The sequence below is a fragment of the Protomyctophum parallelum genome (genome assembly GCF_964188405.1).
Source record: "Protomyctophum parallelum genome assembly, chromosome: 12".
NCBI classification, from domain to species: Eukaryota; Metazoa; Chordata; class Actinopteri; order Myctophiformes; family Myctophidae; genus Protomyctophum; species Protomyctophum parallelum.
Window position 1 is genome coordinate 42,562,809 of NC_139712.1, and position 21,094 is coordinate 42,583,902.

Consider the following 21,094-nt stretch of genomic DNA (forward strand, 5'->3'; position numbering starts at 1 on the left):
CCACTCACACGTCACGGCATGGGGAGGGAAAACGCTTTGCCATAGAGGCCTATATAGTAAAACCCACAGTGTTAAATTGTTAAACGGAGTATTAATGGATAAGAAATTGCCTGAATTATTTTACTGTCTAAGATAAAATGTGGTAAAACGTGCCTAACTGATGGTGCCAAGTATGATATGGGCTATATGGGATACAGTATATCCCATGGTCTCCCCTTATTTTCATATTTCAAGATATATATATATACTGTGCTGCAATCATAGTCAAACTAGAAAAAGTGCCCTTCTGGGCACAGGTCTCCACCAGGTTATCCACAGATCCGTGCAGTTAGAGGTAAAACACTTTTCGGCCAGTTATAGCGCCACCTTGAGGCTGAGTTGAAATTGTTCATGTGGCATTTTGTCCTCGGCCTAGTGGGAATGTGGGTGCACAATTTCACGGAAATCACGCGATGTGTTCATGATTTGCAGCATTTTGTTTGAAACTGAGCACTCCTGTGAACTTTGGAAGCCAATCTTAACCAATCAGGATGGAGTCTGAGAAATCTGAAAGACCCGTTTGGTTGAATGGCTCTAGAGAGACTGTGTACCAATTTTCGTGATGTTTGGATAAAATCTGTAGGTGTGCTGTGCAAAAACTTGTTTTGCACAAAGCGGCCTCCTGGTGGCGCTATAACAGGCCGTTCTGGAAATTATGGGGCAGAGGTTCATGTTGGCATCCAGGGAGTGTGTGTGCAAAATTTGGCATCGACCGGGTTAACGGTGGCCGAGATTAGCTGCTCACGGACACACACACACACGGACACACACACACACACACACACACACGGACGGACACACGGACGGACGGAGTGCAAAACATACTCTCCCCACATGCCTTCGGCCTGGTGGAGACAATAATGACTCTGATCAGTCTGATGACTTGACTATAGACAGACTAATGTATTTCTTTGTTGATGCTGCCATGTGTGCTATAAGTGGATGCATAAACAATTAAACATAATTTACATAACAAATGTTTCATACAGTGACAATAAACATACTATCAACAGATGAAGGGGGAGTATCAGTATCTAAACACAAAATCCAGTTATCAAAGATAACTGGAGCTAAGATTTAGCTTTTGTTTGATATCCTAGAAATTCTATATTGAAGGAAAATGTAACTACCAAAATACTTTGTATAGGCCTAAATCATCCATAATTAATTGATTCAATAATCATATTCACTGGTTTATAATTTAATACATTGTTTATGAACTAATTCTCACAATAGCCCAAATAAGTTGTTTAATAGTAGTAGGCTAAGCTACTTCAAAAACTTGTCACCAAGTAGGAGGCTAAGATTTTTGATAAGGTGGTCTCGATGTCGCCTAATTATTTTTACACAAACAACTTCGAAATGAAACGATCGCCGCAGCCGCTTCCTCGATGTAGCAGGTCTGCCTGAGGCATGAGTAAGCAGAAACACTGGGATGGGCACAAGTCATCATGCCATCCCCTCTGGCCAACAGGGGCACAACAAACCACCACAACACCGCGTTTTCAGTTCACAAAGACAGCTGAGCTGAGCTACTCACAAAGGCGGATCCAGTAGTCACACATGTTGGCCAGTCTACTGTAAAAAGAAATAATAATGGTAGCAAACGCCACGCGTTTTCTTGGTCATATGATTGCACTCGCTCTCCCTTTCGTCTCTCCCCTCAGTAGAGTCTGACGACATTTGATCTTATTTCAGGATGTGCGCGTCTCCCCGCCCAGCCAGCCAGCCGTCCTCGGCTCCAGGCACAGGCACCCGCTTCGCTTCTCAACGCTAGCGACGCCGATAGCAACACCAATACAGATACATTAAACTACAAAGTTGCACTGTCCGCTGCCGAGTCTGAGAGGAGAGCATAGCATTAGCATACCGGTATATCTCCGCCGGGCTGGGTTAAAATCGCCTTGCCGGTCGGCGCTGTGCACGAGTGCCACTGCCCCCCGCAACGCACGCGCGCACACACACACACACACACACACACACACACACACACACACACACACACACACACACACACACACACACACACACACACACACACACACACACACACACACACACACACACACACACACACACACCAAACCCCAAGATTTGTGTTTAAAAAAATATTCAAATTTTTAATTTAAAAATCCTTCATTGGTAGGCCAATATATTAGCGGGACCTGAACCATAATTATGGGATGGGGCAGGTTATCTATGCCACTCTCACCGATTGACAGTGCCATCCCTGAGCAATTTGATGCCCTATAGGCAGGATTCTTCTTCTTCAAAAACAAAGAAGAAAAACATGCTTGGTGGGTGCCCACCTTCCCTCATGGTGCTCTCTAGGCAACTGCCTGCTCTCCTCTGCCTATGGGGAGGGCCCTTAGAGTATATATGAATAGAGAAGACACCCGAGTTCTCCTTCCATCCACTTGCATTAAGTTGCTCAAAAGCGCATGAGGCGATTTCACTCCTCCTTCCTGGTAGGAACAGAGTGCATTCTGGGACGGATTGCAATGGTGAGTGGCCCCAAACACATGAACGTGCTGCCGTTGAACGTGCACGAGCGTCGTCCGTCGTGAACGTGTAGGCCTACAATGATAGTCAACGGACAGCGCGTTCATGTGTTTGGGGCCAGGCTGCAATACCTTCATTCGGCCACTATGTCCATTTCGCCTCAGGGTTTCCTCTAGGTGCCTTCTCTATTCATATATACTCTAAGGGAGGGCCGGCCAAGCCCCCAGAAGGGCTGTCCAACGTTGAAGCTGCCACTACCTATACTGGCCAAAATTGGAACTGCAGCACGTTCATGGAGGTGGACAGCGTTCAGTGACGTCATGTGCGTAACATGCGTCAAGTCCGTCAACCCTGACATCACATTTTAGATCACTCTCAACTTCCGCTCGCTCGAGCCATTGAGTTACTGTCAGGGGTGGATACCCCCCCCCCCTCCCTTTCTATATGAATAAAAAGATGCTCTCAACAGAGCATTCTGGGCTGAATAATCTGGATGGATTGTCTGTTCCTGGATCACAAAATATTCATTTTCATTATATTTTGAAAATGAATATTTTGAAAATGAATATTTTGAAAATGAATATTTTGAAAATGAATATTTTGAAAATGAATATTTTGAAAATGAATATTTTGAAAATGAATATTTTGAAAATGAATATTTTGAAAATGAATATTTTGTGATCCAGGAACAGACAATCCATCCAGATGTTGTACCAGGAGTTCAAAGAAATCAGGATAGGATCACCTTGATCCAGATTCATACACGTTTGCTCTGTAAATGTAGCAGTCGCAAAAAACAGGCTGAAGTTGCGCCATGACACTCATGAAGTATACGAGCGTCATGTGAACCATGGATAGTTCTAATCCTACTATAGCCACCTAGTGGATATGAATGAATAGCTGGAGCTGGACAGTATAGCAGTGTTGTTTTTGGCAGCAATTTTCTATTTTAGTTTAGTCATAGTCTTTGGACTGAAACTTCATTTAGTTTTAGTCATATTTTAGTCACCTGGAAATGTCTTCATGTTAGTCTAGTTTTAGTCGACTAAATGTCATAAGATTTTAGTCGACTAAATCTACAGGTGTCGACTAAAATGTGTTTTGGTGGGCCTTGATGCCGTCGTAATGAGTGTTTTTACACTTTTACACATATAGCCGATCTACAAGCTCAGATCAGCTATTGTGTAGATCAGCTATTTTCAGCATGCAACCAAGAGTAAAATGACTTATAGTGGATCTCTTGTCCACTAGTCCCTTCCTTTTTAGACATTTTAGTCTAGTTTTTATTTGTCGACGAAATTGTCAGTATATTTAGTCTTAGTTTTAGTCATCATAGCTTAGTTTTCATTTAGTTGTTTTTGTCAGTGGAAAAAGGTATTTGACGCACATTTTTCGTCTTAGTTTTAGTCGACGAAAACAACACTGCAGTATAGCAAGTTGAATTAAGGATTTGAGGATTAAGGCACAAACACAAACTATATCAATACTAGATTAAGATTAATTCAGTATAATTGGATAATGATAATTTATATAACCCCGGAGAAAGTAAATAAATTCGATCCAAACATTCCTGATTTATGTTATAAATGTAGTGAACATACAGTAAAGGTACACTATTCCATTGCTTATGGGAATGTGAGTAGATTAAAACATTCTGGAGGTCTGAGGTCCATTATGTCTCTCAGATTACATCAGGTCCAGTTCCTCTTTGTCCTAAATTATGTATACTCAGTATTTATCCATTAAATTGTACACTAAATAGTAAAGAAAAGATAATGACTGATCTTTGCCTGTTACAGGCCATTTTGGAAGAATGTCAATGCCCCTACGATTGGCTTTTGGCTGAGGAACTTAACAACAAGTTTGGCACATGAGAAACTAACATATGTAATTAGGAAGAAACCTACTGTATTCTATAAGATATGGGAGAAGTTCTTGGACTTCATTAAGCAAGGTGATATTGAAGAGGCTTTGGATGTATAGTGAGGTTGGCAAGAGCCAGTGACAAAAATAGATGCAAATGTTATCAACCATAAATGTGGTACAAATTATGTATTACTTCAAATTTTAGAAACAATTTAGAATATAAAGCAAAATATATATGAGTAAATAATTCATAATAATAACAGTAACAAAATAAAAAAAGCATATTTATCCATCAATACAAAATATCAGTCAATAAAATGTTCCAAATCCAAATACTATAACTGAATCTGTGATATTTGTACATATATTTCATTTCTACACATACATACACTTATTTCACGTGCACACACACGCGCACACATGCACGCACGCGCACTGTACTAGATGTTGTCTCAGTAAAACAGCCCTCCCCCCACAAGGAGGAGCAGTGCACCAAAGCATTATGGGAAGTGTAGTCCAGGAAGGAAGTGAGCCCATATTTGAATACCGGTATATTGAAACGTGTTTAAATTAAAGTGTGTTTTGCTTTGGTAATCCATTGCAAATCCAAGCCTCTATAGTTGGATCAAGGTAATCCATTTTATTTATTTTTTATCAAACTGATCCCAATCCTATGTTTTTGTTTTGAACTACTACTGATGATTCATACAGTAAAATAAAGATTTATTTTTGATAGGATAATTTCAGTGCACAGGCTTTGATTTACAAATGGAGAAAATAGGAAGTTGTGTGTGTGTGTGTGTGTGTGGGAGTGGGGGGGAAGGGGGCTGTGCATGTGTCCCAGCTGGCACGGATGTGTGTTTGTGAGAAGAATAGGCCTAATGGAGGCACGTTGGCAAGATGAAAGTGTTTTCATGTTTGTGAGCACTTGGCGGTTATGCAGACACAAGATCTTAAGGTGTGTTTGGAAGGATACCATAATAGAAAATAAATCTTTCTTTCATGAATCATCAATTGAGTGCTAGACCCTCATTCAGCCCTGGATGCTATTGAGTGATTGAATCACTCCACTCAAAGTAAAACATACTGCAGCTATAGCGATGGAGATGGATAATTCTCTCCTTAATGTGATGGAGGGAGGAACTGAACTGATGTGCTATATGTTGATATGTCACTGAAAAGGAACCGATATAGGTTTGCTGAAAGTATCTCAGCCGAAGTCGTGGCCGAGACGATGTTTCCTGTCTGTGTATCGTCCTTTGCAGGCGACTTGGCAAACTTGTCATGACGATGAAAGTGCAAGTTGTTCTCCTTTGAATAATACAATGTAATGATGATGAGGAGACATCCGAGACAATTATATTCATATATTGTTTTGCAGTTGAGTAATGAGTTGTCCCATGTTAATGTAGTGGAGTAAAAGTACATTTTTCTTATTTTAAATGTAGTGAAAGTCGTGATAAATACATAAACTAAATTAAAGTATAGAACCTTCCCAAAAATACTTAATTGTAGAAAGTACTTGTACTGTATTTGTTTTAAGACATTGCACATATGGTAATATTACTGAACTACAGTTTGATCTTCACTAACTATTTACTACACAATAAGATATTCACACGCGCACGCACGCACGCACCAAGGTTACCAGGAATGGCGATGATCGTTGTCACACAGTGTGCCCGACTGTGTGATGTGCATGTGCAATGCATGTGTGTTCATCCATTCATTCTCACCAAGAGGAAAGCACAGGGGGGCAGTGTTGTCTAGTCTTTATCTTCTGTCAGAAGCAAAAATCACACCCGTGTGAACTAAGTGGTGCAACTCCGTGTGGGGCTCCCGACCAAAGGAACGTGCCCAAAACATGAAATGACAGAATTAGCAGACAACACTCTCTCTCACACAACAGCATGGTATTCTGTCTGTCTGTCTGTCTGTCTGTCTGTGTCGCCACTCACGCCATCACAAGACATGCACGTGCCCGAGTGTGAGCTCAGACAAAAGCTGAGAGTTTGGCCTGGCTCTTGGACTTTAAAAGTGTGGTCCTGGAGTTTTCAAAACAAAACGGGGTCAGCAGTTTCTCAAATGTCGCCAATTTATGTGCAGAATGGGTGCAAAAACACAACAAAATACTTTGAATATTTAGTTGTCGTTGGATAAGATTTCGTGCTGTATTGATGTGGTAACATTAGGAGAGATATCAGACAAACATTGATCAAAATAACAATTATTTTACATTCTCTAATTATGTAGACTTAAATAAAGTAATGCGGATGGTTTAACATTCATTTCTCTCTTCAAAATTCTCTCTTCATAGTTGAGTTTTCGGTGATGAGGTGACCACCGCTATCACCGAAAACTACAACATGACGTCACTGAGCCGCGGTGAAGAGAAAACCACCGCTCTCCCCAGCCATTTTCTCTGTATTTACTCACCACCGAAAACGGTGGTCACCGAGACTCGCTCCGGGCAATGTGATTGGTCTGGAAGTTGTTATGTTGTGCTGGCTATACTTTATAATAGTTGAGAGCTCAACGCAATGGAAGACTCACATTAACCGACTATTGTTGATTTTCTGGAGCTTTATAAAGTTGATCTGCTCCAGTTTCTGTAAACCTGTTTCTGTTAACCACTTGAACCCTAGCGTCACCTATTCTGGGTGGGGGGGACATTCGCCAGTAATTGCTGATCTACAAGTCGCAATGCAACAAGTGTGTTTGTGTGTGTGTGTGTGTGTGTGTGTGTGTGTGTGTGTGTGTGTGTATCTGTGTGTACAGTACATGCCAGTATGCACAGCAATGCATATCAAAGCAGTATAAACACCTTTAAACTAATCTATCAGAGTAGCCTGTTCTTGGAAGCTAATATATTCATGTGCCTGTGTGTGTGTGTGTGTGCGTGTGTGTGTGTGTACTGTATGTGTGGTGGTGGTGGGGGGGGATTGAAAGACGATAGCAGCCAGTTACTTGATGTTCAAAGGGAGAAGATCAAAGCACCATATCCTCCTTTCAGCTCTCACCTTCCTCACGATTTAAACGATCATCAATAGTAATGGACTGGCTGTCCGCAACAACAGCAGCAGCCCGACGGGCCGGAGCAAGAAGCTGCTGTACCGTATTTCTCCTATGTGAGGGAGGGTGTGATTTGTAGTGGTTTGCGTGAGTAGAAAACTCCCATAAACCACAAATACTCAAGTATTACTAGTACTAAATAAAACAAGATGTGCATTTCCCTGTACATCCCCCACCCCCCAACCTTCCAGTAGCGTGCGTGCAAAATGTGTGCTTGGGTGTCTGTGTGCACACACGGCCACATATGTGTTTCTTACAGGCTTAGATCATGGAAGAACAGAGAGAAATAAACATGATGATGCATATTCATGCAGGCATTTTTCTCTGCATGAATTTATTGTACAATGAGAATTCTCCAGCCGTCCGACGTGGCTCACCCAGTAAGTAGAGGTGCTCCGATCGGTCGGATATTCACTCCAAATGGCTCGATCGGCTATATTTACTCGATCTGGAGAAATCAATCTTTTATACCATTTAAGTGGTATAAAAGTCAATCAGATATATAGTATAATATCGTTTTTCATCTTTGCGACAGGCCTAAACAGTCTCCCCTTCCTCCCCACACACGCAGGAATGGTTTTGACATAGGCTTATGACATATAATAATTTTAGAGATATTCCAATGTTCCCCTTATGCACAAGATCTGTGCATAAGATCGGTATCGGACGATCGTGAGAAAAACAATCAGGATCGGTCCCAAAAAACCTGATCAGAGCACCTCTACCAGTAAGTAAGTTGTGGGTTTGGAGCCGACAGGACCCGAGGAAGCTGTTAGCAGGTATGAATATGGGCAGTTTTTTCTGATGATGACATGCACATTAAAATCCTCAGCATAAATCTGTCAAATCATTATGCAAAGGGTCAACATTTACACTGTCATATCTATATTAATTAACAAATTAATTAACACACACAATTTAATTAATCAGTGTGGCGCCGGGCGTGTACGCACACACACACACACACACACACACACACACACACACACACACGTGTTGTGTTTGTGTGTGTGTGTGAGCAGTGAGCACATTGCCCTCCACTGACTGACTACCTCAATTATTTTGTGCAACAGAGAGGGCAGCAGAGGGCGACATTTAGACCCCTGACTGTCCGAGTTCAACCCCCCCCCCCTACTCTCTGTCTTCCACTTGAAGCACACTGACTGCTCTCCCCAGGAGGAGAGTAAAGCGACAGATTATTAATTACCGTGACTTGGCGAGGACTTGAGGTGAGGGAGTGGGTTTAGGGGGGGGTGATGGAAAGCCCCATAGCATGGCTATGACAGTAATCTGTACCTACTGTTACACTACCTATAAGCACAGCACACCACTCCCCACACACAGCTGCCTCATAATTATCATGCCAAGACTGGAAGTTCACCTTTTCGCCAGTGTTACGCCAGTGATGTTTTGTTACGTTGTTAAGTTGGCTAAAAGTAGCAATACCACTATTTAAAAAAAAAAACTCTGTTATAAGTCAAAAGGCCTGTATTGAAGTTACTTGAGTAAATGTATTGATGTCAAAATATACGTACAGTACGTAAACTAATAATGATACAAACTTCTCAAAAAATATGTTTTTACAACGCATCACATCACAATGTTTGCCTCCACCTACACAAGCCAATCAGAGGACTGGTTTCTATAGCACTGAGTGAGGAAACAGTGTGGTGTTGGTCTAGTGACTCACAATAGACGAGGTCGCACAGACGAGGGCACGCCGATAAGCAGCAGAATGTGCGTGCAGGCCAGCAGCACATGAACCCCACCGCTCATGAGATGCAATGGAAAAGTGGTCACTGCACTCACGTGTAACAATTCTCCATCAAACCTTCATATGCCGTTTTGTCCTACAAAACCACTCCAGTCGCTGCCATAAGAACGGAGGGAGCGCTCTATGATCACGGTACCAGAGCTATTCTTGCTCGAGCAGCTGCAGCCCAGCAAGCCCAATTTGTGCTCCAGCTTGTATATCAGCTGTTCTCGGCACGCAATACCGTTGCTTGATGAAGTGTCTTGCTAGGAGCGTCTTCACAATCCAACACACAAGAGGAGGTTGAATGGACTGAAACAACAGGAGCACTGACGCATTCCCTGAAGAAGGTCAAATGTTGATTTCCTCTTTTTAAATATTGTTTTGCATTGTGGTTATGAGTGTGCTATTCTTTATGTTCTAAGGCCAGCAGCGGCACCTCACCAACACTGGTGTGTGCCCTTCTCCTATTTGTATACTTAAATATGTACATTTAACATGTGTCCAACATTGTGTAAACAAACAATCAATCAAACAAACAAACAAACAAACAAACATGCAAAAATACATTTACACAACAATGATGATAGTGCTGTCAAATATTACACTATATATGACATCTATGAAAAGGATAAAAATAGTAGTGGAACCACTGGTCTACACAAGTGGTTAATGTGGGTACCTTAATATCAACGGTAATCTAAGTGAATATTGATAAACTTGCTCACTTCAAGGTAGGGGTGCAACGATACATTTTTAGCAACGATACGATACATATCACGATACATGGTTGACGATACGATACATGGATGACATTGGTTCATTATGGCGATATGATACAATACGATTCAATAATTGAAAATCGATACAGTAACTATATAGCAAATACATTAAATGTGTGTGAAACTTGAAGGTTTTTCAAGGGAATGATGTAATGGACATAAATAAGTAAACACAGTGATTCTCTGGCATTAATAGATATACATTGTACACATTGAACGCATATGGACAAACCCACGCCTTGCCATGAACACAGAAAATACACACATTATCCATAGACCGTGTGTAGCTATATGAAATGAAACCAGTTGGTTCCATTTACCGGTACCGGTAATTAAACCCGTCTTTTTCTTGTTTCGTCTTAAAAATGCTAAATATAATGCACAAGTACTTCGTAGGCTATTTGTACAATGTATTATTTCCATTGCAAAACGATTCGATAACGATTATTTCCATTGCAAAACGATACGATACAAAGTAAAACAATACGATTTTTTTTAAATTAAAATCTATATTTCGATACAGTTACTATATCGATTCGTTACACCCCTACTTCAAGGTGTGACAGACAGACATACAGTACTGATTTGGACAGATCTGTTTTTTGTGAGTCTAGGTCTCAGTAGTAGAGAGTGTCTACCCTACAGCACGGGTCCACAGGTTTCCAACAGGGGGGCAGTCAGCCAGATATTTCGTGAAGCCTCATTTGAAATCGGTAGTTCATATAATGGCCTGTTGTGGCGCTGGACTGGACCCAAAAAGCCCCATAGCTCCATAGAGGCCCATGTATTTTGGCCCAACTTCACCTAGACTGTATTACCTTAATAAACATGGTCATGAATACTTTCTTCTTCCAGTCACTAGTTTAAAGTCTCATTTCTAATGTCATAATATTCTTTTTGGAAAATTATGGTCCCATTAATTAAAAAAATGACCATAAAGTCGCGTATGTTCTGAGGGGCGTGGCTACCGTTACAGTCTATGATCGGGATTCCCCTCCCACTCAAGAGTCTTCTCCTCCCACTCGAGTCAAAATAAAAACCAACGGAGAAGAAGGGGGGAAGTCCCGCCTCGTTGTCTGGGCAGCCAATGACCAGCTGGTCCAAAACGGAGCCAGCCAATGGCCAGCTGGTACCAAACGGATCTAGAAAGATGGCGACTTACATCAGGAATTAGCATATTATTACAGGCTTCATTTTACGTTCATGTTAGACCCGGGGAACGCTTTGTCCATATTTTTTACAGTCTATGGTTTCCAACAACACTTCAGCTGATGAATGGTCTTCATTATCTCCTCAGGGGAAGGCTCTCTGAAAGTCCCCCTTTATAGATCAATATTAGTGGGCGCTACACAACAATGGAGATGACCAAGCACTACACAATGGAACACTCAAATGAAACCCGCACAGGATGTTACTGTTCCTTTTGGCTGACTCATCATCAATAGCTGTGCGACTGACTGACTCCTCAACAGATGTGAGACATGCTAACGGGTCTGGGATGCTTCATATTCACACCAGGCGGCAACAAGGTTCCGTTGTCAAACATGAATCCGGTGCGGAAGTTCTCATTAATGGCCTATAATGGTGCCACTAATTCCCCATTTGCAGTAGAAGAAAGTCTAATGTTTTCAATTGCAAGTTTCAAGTCTTCTTCCACACTGGGATTTGTGAAATAAATCTGATTTGACTGCAGTCTAAACAGGTCCCCAGAGTTATGCTCAGTTTGTACACTCTCAGAGTTACAGACCGTATGGTAACTATTATTGATGATATTTGCGCACTTCACAATTATACTAATTACCCTGTGTGTGTGTGGGTCTACGATGTGCATGCGGACTCAACTAGATGTGACAGGCAGAGCGGCCCGAAAACCTCTATTTTGTTACAAACTTAACCGCTTGAAAAAGGGTTGAAAATTCAGTGAAAATTCAGGGTGTGATGATTGTAGGTGGAGAGACAGTCTGCTTGGCTGCCCTTTCCAATATGATGGGTTGCTCCAATGAACTGCAGCGGCCAATGATGTACCTAGGTTTCTGTATCTATGTCCTCTTAGTCCATTATTTGTTACAGTCTATGATTCACACTCACTTTCCTAGAGGGTTATTGTATTGAGCTGTTGGAGCAGGAAATCCTTCTGTAGCTTTGAAGCAAATCCTATAGTATAGTAAAAGAATGTCAATGTCAATGATGGACCCTTTAACCCATTCTGACCTGAGATCAGATTCATACCAGGTTTCCGCCGGACACACACTGGTCTGATGAACCCATTCTGACCTGAGATCAGATTCTAAAAATGTCAGTCGCTCTTCGATTTTTCAAAAATAGCAGACCTACAAGCTCGTATCGCGCCACTCGGTGGCGCGATATGAGCTTGTAGATCTGCTATTTTTAAATAGCTAAAGCATAACATGATGCTGACACCAAAATGGGTGCCCGGTCAGAATGGGTTAAAGTCAAGCGAATGCCATTTTGCAACGTTAATTCGCTGACATTGACCTCAATGTCTGCCAGGTTTGGGGCGAATAAAAAAAGAGTGAAAATATAATGGGCATAATTACGTGATTATGTGATGATGAAAATGTGGTCTCACTTCCTTCCTGGAGTCTGGACTACAAGTCACACCTCCATGCAGCCTCCTCCCTCTCTACAAGGAGGGGCAGTGCACCAAAGCATTATGGTCATTGTAGGAATTTAGCAATCCAGTCAAACCCTAGTCAAAACACACAGACTTAATTATTTTTCTGGCCATAGGGTGCAAATTTCCAATTGTGCTACTGTTATCTACTACAAATACTATTAACATTGAGTGATTGCAGTTTCTTCCAGCTGTGTCCCTTTAAGTGTTTTACACCATCCATTGTGTGTTTCAACCAATGAAGTCCCGGGCTGACATGAATGGCTGTCTGAGTCATTCGGCGAAACTGCATTTTCCAACAAAACAATAGCAGGGTGAGCAGTGCACACAGTTGTATGATTAGTATAATTTAGGCTATAATAAGGCCAGCACATGTTTATTGATTTATAAATAATAATATACTGGTGCACTCAACTGTTTATTGATTTGCAGGGGTGACATGACGAGGTATTATTCTCTCCGATTCTATTTAAACCACGTTAGATTTATTGAAAACACCGTCCTTGGTTCTGGTGACCGATATTGCCCTTCTAATGCGTGAGGGGGCTGTGTTTTTTTATTTTTTCAATTACATTTTTCATTTATGTCTTGTAATGGTTTTGAAAAAAATAAAAAGAATAAAAAAGGATGAATGAATGAATGAATGAATGAATGAATGGTCTATAGGGACGTCACATCATGCCACGCCAGGTTGACAGTGTTTCCAGGAGTGTGGGTGTCAGGGGGCCAGTGGGTGTGTGGGTGTATGTATGGGTCGGGAATTCATCATTCTGCTGTACTGTGAGCCAGAAACTGGGTCAGATGAATCACAATGTGGAGAGTTTCAGTCAGCCCCGGCAGAGTGAAACTAACTCCCAGTCCCCGGTCAGCTTAACCTGACCATGATTGTTGTGTGTATTGTTGTGTGTTGCAGTGTGCAAACCGACAAAACTACAGCAAAAACCACTGTAGGCTGAAGACACTTAAACAGCCTGCGGGATGTGTACACGTAATACTCATTAATATGATTCCATGCCGATGTTGGACACGGTGTGTATAATGCATGACCTACACACACATTGCACATCTATTATACAGTACATCTTCCCTATGCCATCCTCACATATGCATCTGTAAGGCCAGAGTATATGGGTTCTTACATGCCTGTGGGTATATGTGTGTGTACTGTACAAGTATGTAGTTTGTGTGTGTGTGTGTGTGTGTGTGTGTGTGTGTGTGTGTGTGTGTGTGTGTGTGTGTGTGTGTGTGTGTGTGTGTGTGTGCATGCGTGCGTGCGTGTGCATGCCTGTGTTTGTTCAACAATTATAATTATGCAAATAGAATTTGAGAAATGTTGTTTTCTGGTATAAAAAAAGAAAAAGAAAAAAAAGGATGGTTTAGGGCCCTGATTTATTCATAATTGCGCACACTGAAAATAAACTCACATCGTGCTGCCGTGTGACGCTTATAGCTTATAGATCGGCTGTTTTCAGCTATAGGGTTAGAAATGACAAGTCTTCCATTTCTGTTTGGTGGAAACCTCATATGTGGAAACCTTTTTCCCGATCCGATCAGGTGATCGGAAATCGGGGCCGATCACATCATGATCGGAATCGGATCAAGAGCAAAAAAAGTGACCGGGACAATCCGTAGTATCAATGTTATATCCATATCATGATATTAGACTGGATATTGTCTGTGATTTTGGATATTGTTGTTACGGACCATGGTCCTTCTGAGTATTTGTTATTGATGTTGTGATGGTTAATTGTTATGATGATAATTAGTTGAGCTGTGAATAATATTTATAGTATGGAAATGTTGGTCTTCTGTGGATGGCTTGTATTATAATTTGTTTCTTTCTGTGTTTCATGTAAGGTATTGAATGGAGGTGAATGGAGAATGTAGAGAATGGGTGTGGTGCTGATGACTTGACTGGTCAATTGAAAGCAGGTGGCTGCAATCATGACAGGTCCTACCTGGACCTGGCCCTTATTCCTCATTGGTTCCCAGCAGCTGGGTAATGGCCCTGCTGTCTATAAATGTGCTCAGTCTGTCCTGACTGTGGAGAGGACGACAGCAGTTTGCAGCAGAGACTCGGTTCCTCTGTCCTCCACCTTTTGTCTGCCCTTTTGTTTGCTTTTGTTTGTTTTAGTTTCTTTGACTTCGATTCTGTTTTGTTCTGTAAGTTTTGCCTTAGCTCCTTTTGTTATCTGTTTGTTCCCTTTAAGAGTAAAACCCTAGTTTGTTATTATTATTGTTATTATTCTATCTGTAGTATTTGTCTAATGTAACCCACTGTCCTTTTGTAAGGGTGTTGGGTCCCTTTTTGTTTTTTTCTTTATTGTAATTCTGTTAGTTAGGTTAGTTACTAACTAACTAACCTCTCCTCTGGATGTGAGTTGGATGATATCCAGCACCATTGCTCCAAGTGGAGACGCTACAACGTTGTACCAGGGCTGCGGAGCTCGAGAGACGTTCCACCCCCCCAGCCCAGCTCACTGCAGTCGGCAGGAGTTGGAGAGTCATCTACCACCACCCAGGGTGCAACGATTATTATTATTCTATCTGTAGTATTTGTCTAATGTAACCCACTGTCCTTTTGTAAGGGTGTTAGTTAGTTAGTTAGGGTTTAGTATTGTATTTTTGTTCTTGGTTAGGGATTGAGTTAGGGGTAAACCTTTATTTTCTAGATAGATATTTTTGCTAAGATGTAAACCGCACCCTGAAGCCAATACTTGTTTGTGAACTGAAAAGCACAAGGATTTGAATCCTGTCTCTGTTGACAAAGAAAAGAGCTACTACCAATAAACTAAAGTTCTTTTCAACCCTGTCTCCTCGCACATTATGTTATATTCCTTCACCCTAGACGAAGGTGCGTAACAATTGTACTATTGTGATATGGCATAAGTGTTCTATAAAAATATAAATATCGGACCGGGAAAAATCACTATCGACAGATACTCAAAATCAAATGATCGGAATCGGATCGGGGAGCAAAGCAAAAACGGGAGATCCCAATTCACAAGTATAATAACAATAATGCAATCGGCCGTATAGTGCACGTCCACCGACCTGTGCTGCTCTGGATGGTCCTGACCGTGGTGGTCGTCCGAGGGGGCGAGATGGCCCTCAGGGTGCTGGTGGACAGCACCACGGTGGTGCCCCCGTCCTCCTCGTCCTGGGAGCAGCCCTTCTCCATGGCGCGCACGTAGCTGTGGCTGCGCATGCGGAAGCAGCCGCCGTCTGGCACGGGCAGGTCCAGGGCGTCCACCGCCTGCGACTCCATCTCGCTGAACACCGCCTCGCACACTGCCTCGATCTGCCCGTTCACCTCCACCTCGCTCACCTGGAGGGGGGGGGGAGTTAGTCTAACCTGACGCTGCCAGATGGGGGCGGTATTGGGTAACCATGTTCCCCAACACAGCTTCCATCTGGGATCTCTCAGGGAGTTCAGCTAACACCGATCCGCTCCGTACCGAACCAATCAGCGTGAGCTAAGGGCGGGATATGTGCAAAACCGGATGTGAAGCTATATAATATAGACAAGTCAATATGATTGGTTGTGTTTGCACGCCCACACGGTGATAGACAGACGGTCCCATCCAATCATCTACCAAGTATCTTGAAAAAAAGGAACAGCCACGTCATCGAATTTGCTTCCGAGATCCCAGATCCCAATAAGCTGTGAAACAAATTTGTGTAGCAAGCTTCTTGGATCTGGCAGCGTTAGGTTAGAGTTAGTCCACAACTCAGGGGTGATTTTTCTTTCTCCTAAGTGTTGGAGTTTGGAAGTGCTCGTTGAAGATCACTCAACGGCCCATGCGTACCACCTGTTTTGAATTTGCACATAATGCAGGAGGCAGCATAGGTTGCTTTACTGATAACAAGCGCTTCCAAACTCTGACAAAATATAACCTGCACAGAATTTCTAGTAGAAAGAATAGGACTTTATTCTGTTTGGATGAATGGGCTGTCAATGGGAAGTTGCACCTAGTTAGCACCTTGCTGGCAAGATGGATGCGGTCTGCATATGGTCAACAGGGTTTAAACTTTGATACTACCAGTGTTTTTTTTAGTTTTTAGTTTTGTCTGTTCCCATGCCAATTAAGTGTATTATCAATAGTAGTCTGGACTATTATTTTTAATCTATTGTATTTTGTATTATTTTATTATTATTATTTTATTAATAGTTCATGTTATTTTTTACCTGCTTTTATTTCCATCTCTTATGTTCAGCACTTGGAGTTGCATTTGATGTATGAATGTTTGATTGAGGACTTGAATATTTTACAAAATGCTGAAAAGAGACACTGGCAAGCAGTGAGATACATGGATTTTGCATATTCTATACATGCAATTGTAGCAATGCTAACTCATTTCATTTCAAAAGTAATGTTTTTGGACATACAAGGTTTCCTCCAGAAAAGGCCAATTCAATAAGGTCCAATGATATGAGTCGGTCCAATGATATGTGTGTGTGCATAAACACTCACTATGCATGGGCGCGTGGGGCTGCACATCCTACCGTCTAATTAGCCTTTCTGAATAAGCCTCTAATCAGCCTAGCTCAAGAAAGATAATATAGTAAAAGAATATCGGAAGGTGGTTGGACTTAATAAGCTACGTGTACAGTAGTGTACACGGTTTCCGTTAGCCAGTATATACCGCTATACTCGCCAATTGGCGAGTAGCGCCGGCCACATTGGTCAGCTGATCCACAATGATCACCGGCCACATTGCTCAGCTGCCTTGTTCCACAATAGTATTACAATTGCTAGTACATTTAAAATTTGTATTAGGTTATTTGGATATCAGATAAAGTAACACAACATTACACTACAGTACATTTTCAACAATAAAAATGATATATATTTTTTTATGAGAAAACATTGACTGGCGAATCAGTGTTTTTTCTTCCGACAGCCAGCTGTCTTGCCTTCCAGCGCAGATCCTCACAATATACACAAGACACAGACTCATACGGGGGCCTGTTGCCTGATATACTGTATGTATCGTTGTACCATGGTGTATTGTGGTGAACGGAGCCAATCTACAAGCTCACAGTGCCACTGTGAATGACATGGAGACAGCGTTTTGGAAAGTCATGGAAGAACACAGGCAAGTTACTAACTATGCTGGCATCATGTGTGAACATGACGACACTATGAGAAAGCTTACCAGTATGTAAGTTACTAGCCTACTTACATAATCAGCAGTTCATGCAGTGCATCTGTGGCAAAAGCATGCTGCGATACTCAGATGTAGCAATCGGTTGGGTGGTGCACACTCACGTAACCCGCACGTGACATGTATTAAATTATGGCTGAGACCTGGCCGGAATAATAAAATGTTGTCTGTCACGTTGGCCAGCCAGGAAAATGCCTATAGCTGAAACCTTGGTAGTGTGTGAGCGGTGTTTAATCTAGGGCAATGGAATATCTTCACCCACTGCCTCCTCAAATTTTAATTTGAGAATTAATGTCAAGCACCTAATTAAAGTCAAGCACCTTCAAATTAATATGAATCTTGTCCCGGGGATCTCCATACGTTTGCGTTGTAGTCAAAAGTTTTCATATTTTCTACATGCTCACACAACGTGTAGCGATGTGACACGTTGTGAGCTTTAGGGGCAGCGGTGGCCGAACGGTTTGCGGAGCGGTCTTGATATCGGAAGGTCGCTAGTTCGTATCCCCGGACCGGCACGTTAAAATTACCACCGCTGAAGTGCCCTTGAGCAAGTCATTGAACCTCTACCATGAAATGTTCTATGAGCAGGGCCTGGCTGTAAACAAGTTCTTGAGCTTAGTCCAGTTAGCCTGGGTAAACATAGTAACTTTGCTTTGCTTTGCTTAGCTATTTTCAAATAACCGATGAATATAGGATTAAAATGGTTAAACAGATTACGGGGGTCCGTCCAGCCATCCCACTTTGAGAAAGCACAGCCTGTGTAGGGGTTAACGTGGGGCAGGGCCAGGGACAGGGAAAGGGACAGAGGGAGACGTATGGCTCTGACAACAGTGTGGCCTCCCGAGGGTTCAACCAACCTGGCTGATGGTGCTCATGGCTCTCATGTAGCTCTCGTTCCGCGAGCGGAATTTTGGCGAGGCCAGCAGCCCTGCTGGGTCCAAGCTGTCCAGACTCCTATTGATGGAAACCTCGCTCACTGCCCGCAGATAGCTGTGGCTCCGGATCTGCAGCTTGGGAGAGTGCTCCGTGGAGATCCTGCCACAAGAGAGAGAAAGAGAAAGACCTTAATATGACCTTTATTGGTCGCCCAAGGGGAAATTTCGCCGCCAAAGGCAGCTCAAGCAATTAAAGGACGACTTCAGCCATATTTTTTTTAAATCATATTTTTGGGGCTTTTTTCTGCCTTTATTGATAGTATAGTACAGGGGTTCTCAACGTTTTTGAATGGGGACCCCCGGAAATGCTTTGGCCATGTCTCATGAGGTGTACTATGTAAACTCTTAATTTCTATTATCCAGCCATTCAGTTGCAAAAATAATAATAATTTGGCGACCCCGGGGGGTTGAGAACCCCTGGTATAGTAGACTGACAGGAAATAGGGAGAGGGAGAGAGAGATTGACACGCAGCAAAGTCGTAGTTGGGGAGGGTAAAGACCTCACACACGAAGAAACATCATCAACTAGATAAAGTGCCAATCGGCACAGGTCTCCACCAGGATTCTTCCTCAGCCTAGTGGGAATATGCGTGCACAGTTTCATCGCAATGGGACGCTGCCGAGTTGTGGCCATTTGCTACTCCTGAAAACTGTCTTGATCACATGACTATGGATATCATGTGTACCGATTTGCGTGAAATTTGGATAAAATCTGAAGGAGTAATAATAGAAAATGTGTTTTACATATGTCGGCCTCCTGGTGGCGCTATAAAGAGCAGATGTGAAAAATTCCAGACAAAGGTTTTTCCTTGGCCTCTAGGGAGTTGGCATACAAAGTTATCCACAGATCCGTGCAGTTAGAGGTAAAAACACTTTTCGGCCAGTTATAGCGCCACCTTGAGGCTGAGTTGAAATTGTTCATGTGGCATTTCGTCCTCGGCCTAGTGGGAATGTGGGTGCACAATTTCACGGAAATCACGCGATGTGTTCATGATTTGCAGCATTTTGTTTGAAACTGAGCACTCCTGTGAACTTTGGAAGCCAATCTTAACCAATCAGGATGGAGTCTGATAAATCTGAAAGACCCGTTTCGTTGAATGGCTCTAGAGAGAGTGTGTACCAATTTGCGTGATGTTTGGACAAAATCTGTAGGTGTACTGTGCAAAAACTTGTTTTGCACAAAGCGGCCTCCTGGTGGCGCTATAACAGGCCGTTCTGGAAAGTTTGGGGCAGAGGTTCATCGTTGGCATCCAGGGAGTGTGTGTGCAAAATTTGGCATCGACCGGGTTAACGGTGGCCGAGATTAGCTACTAACGGACACACGGACGGACACACGGACAGACGGACACACGGACGGACACACGGACGGACGGAGTGCAAAACATACTCTCCCCACATGCCTTTGGCCTGGTGGAGACAATAATGAGCACCATATCCAAAACGGCATGTTACTTTTCAGGAAATGGAAATAAATAGCAGATCTATGCATCGTGATCGGCTATTTGCACTAGTTTAGCTGTACAATATGACAATTTAAAGTAGGGCATTAAATGACAAAAATACATAGTAGACATTTGGAGATACAAGATTTCTGAGAGAGAGAAAGAGAGGTTTTGCATTCACACGCTCCCAAGGCCACATATTAACACGCGCACACCACACACACACACACACTTAGCTTTAGCTTTCACCTGCAGATGAGGGGGCGTACAGCACCTCTGTGCGTGCGTGCGTGCGTGCTTGCGTGTGATGTGGCATTGGGAGCGTGTGAATGCAAGCAAAACATTTAATTAATCAGGGTAAGCCTAACTTAAAAAGGCTGACTAGCTTTCCTCTCCATGAACTCGGCGGCCTGCTACACTAACAGCGGAGTGTGTGTGTGTGTAGTGGAGTATGTGTGCACACTTCCGAGAACAGACAGTACAGAAAGAGAAGAGCACGGTTACAACCAATTCTACTCTGCTCTACTCTTGACATGAACATGAACTAACAGCCCTTTTTATTTCCCCAAGCCCATGTCTAAAATGCGGACACAGCCGCACACACGCGTTTCGACAGACATACAGACAGACAGACAGACAGACAGTCACATGCATGCACACGCGCACATGCATATGCGCGCACACACACACACACACACACACACACACACACACACACACACACACACACACACACACACACACACACACACACACACACACACACACACACACACACACACACACACACACACACACACACACACACACACACACACACACTCTCTCTCTCTCTCTCTCTTATATGACTCTATCCCTTCAGGTCCAGTCTGCCTTAATTATGCATGTTCTCCTTAAAA

The 21,094-nt window shown here is 42.6% G+C and overlaps 1 protein-coding gene across 1 annotated transcript in view; it reads right to left on the reverse strand.

Moving 5' to 3' along the window:
* dlgap1b (discs, large homolog-associated protein 1b) overlaps positions 1-21,094 on the reverse strand; it is a 94,901-nt gene that overhangs the window by 34,893 nt on the left and 38,914 nt on the right. The window contains exons 4-5 of the mRNA XM_083778042.1: positions 18,676-18,853; positions 15,704-15,977 (exon numbers count right to left, since the gene is read on the reverse strand). Of these exons, the coding sequence (XP_083634168.1) occupies positions 15,704-15,977; positions 18,676-18,853 (452 nt within the window). The remainder of the gene's footprint in view (positions 1-15,703; positions 15,978-18,675; positions 18,854-21,094) is intronic.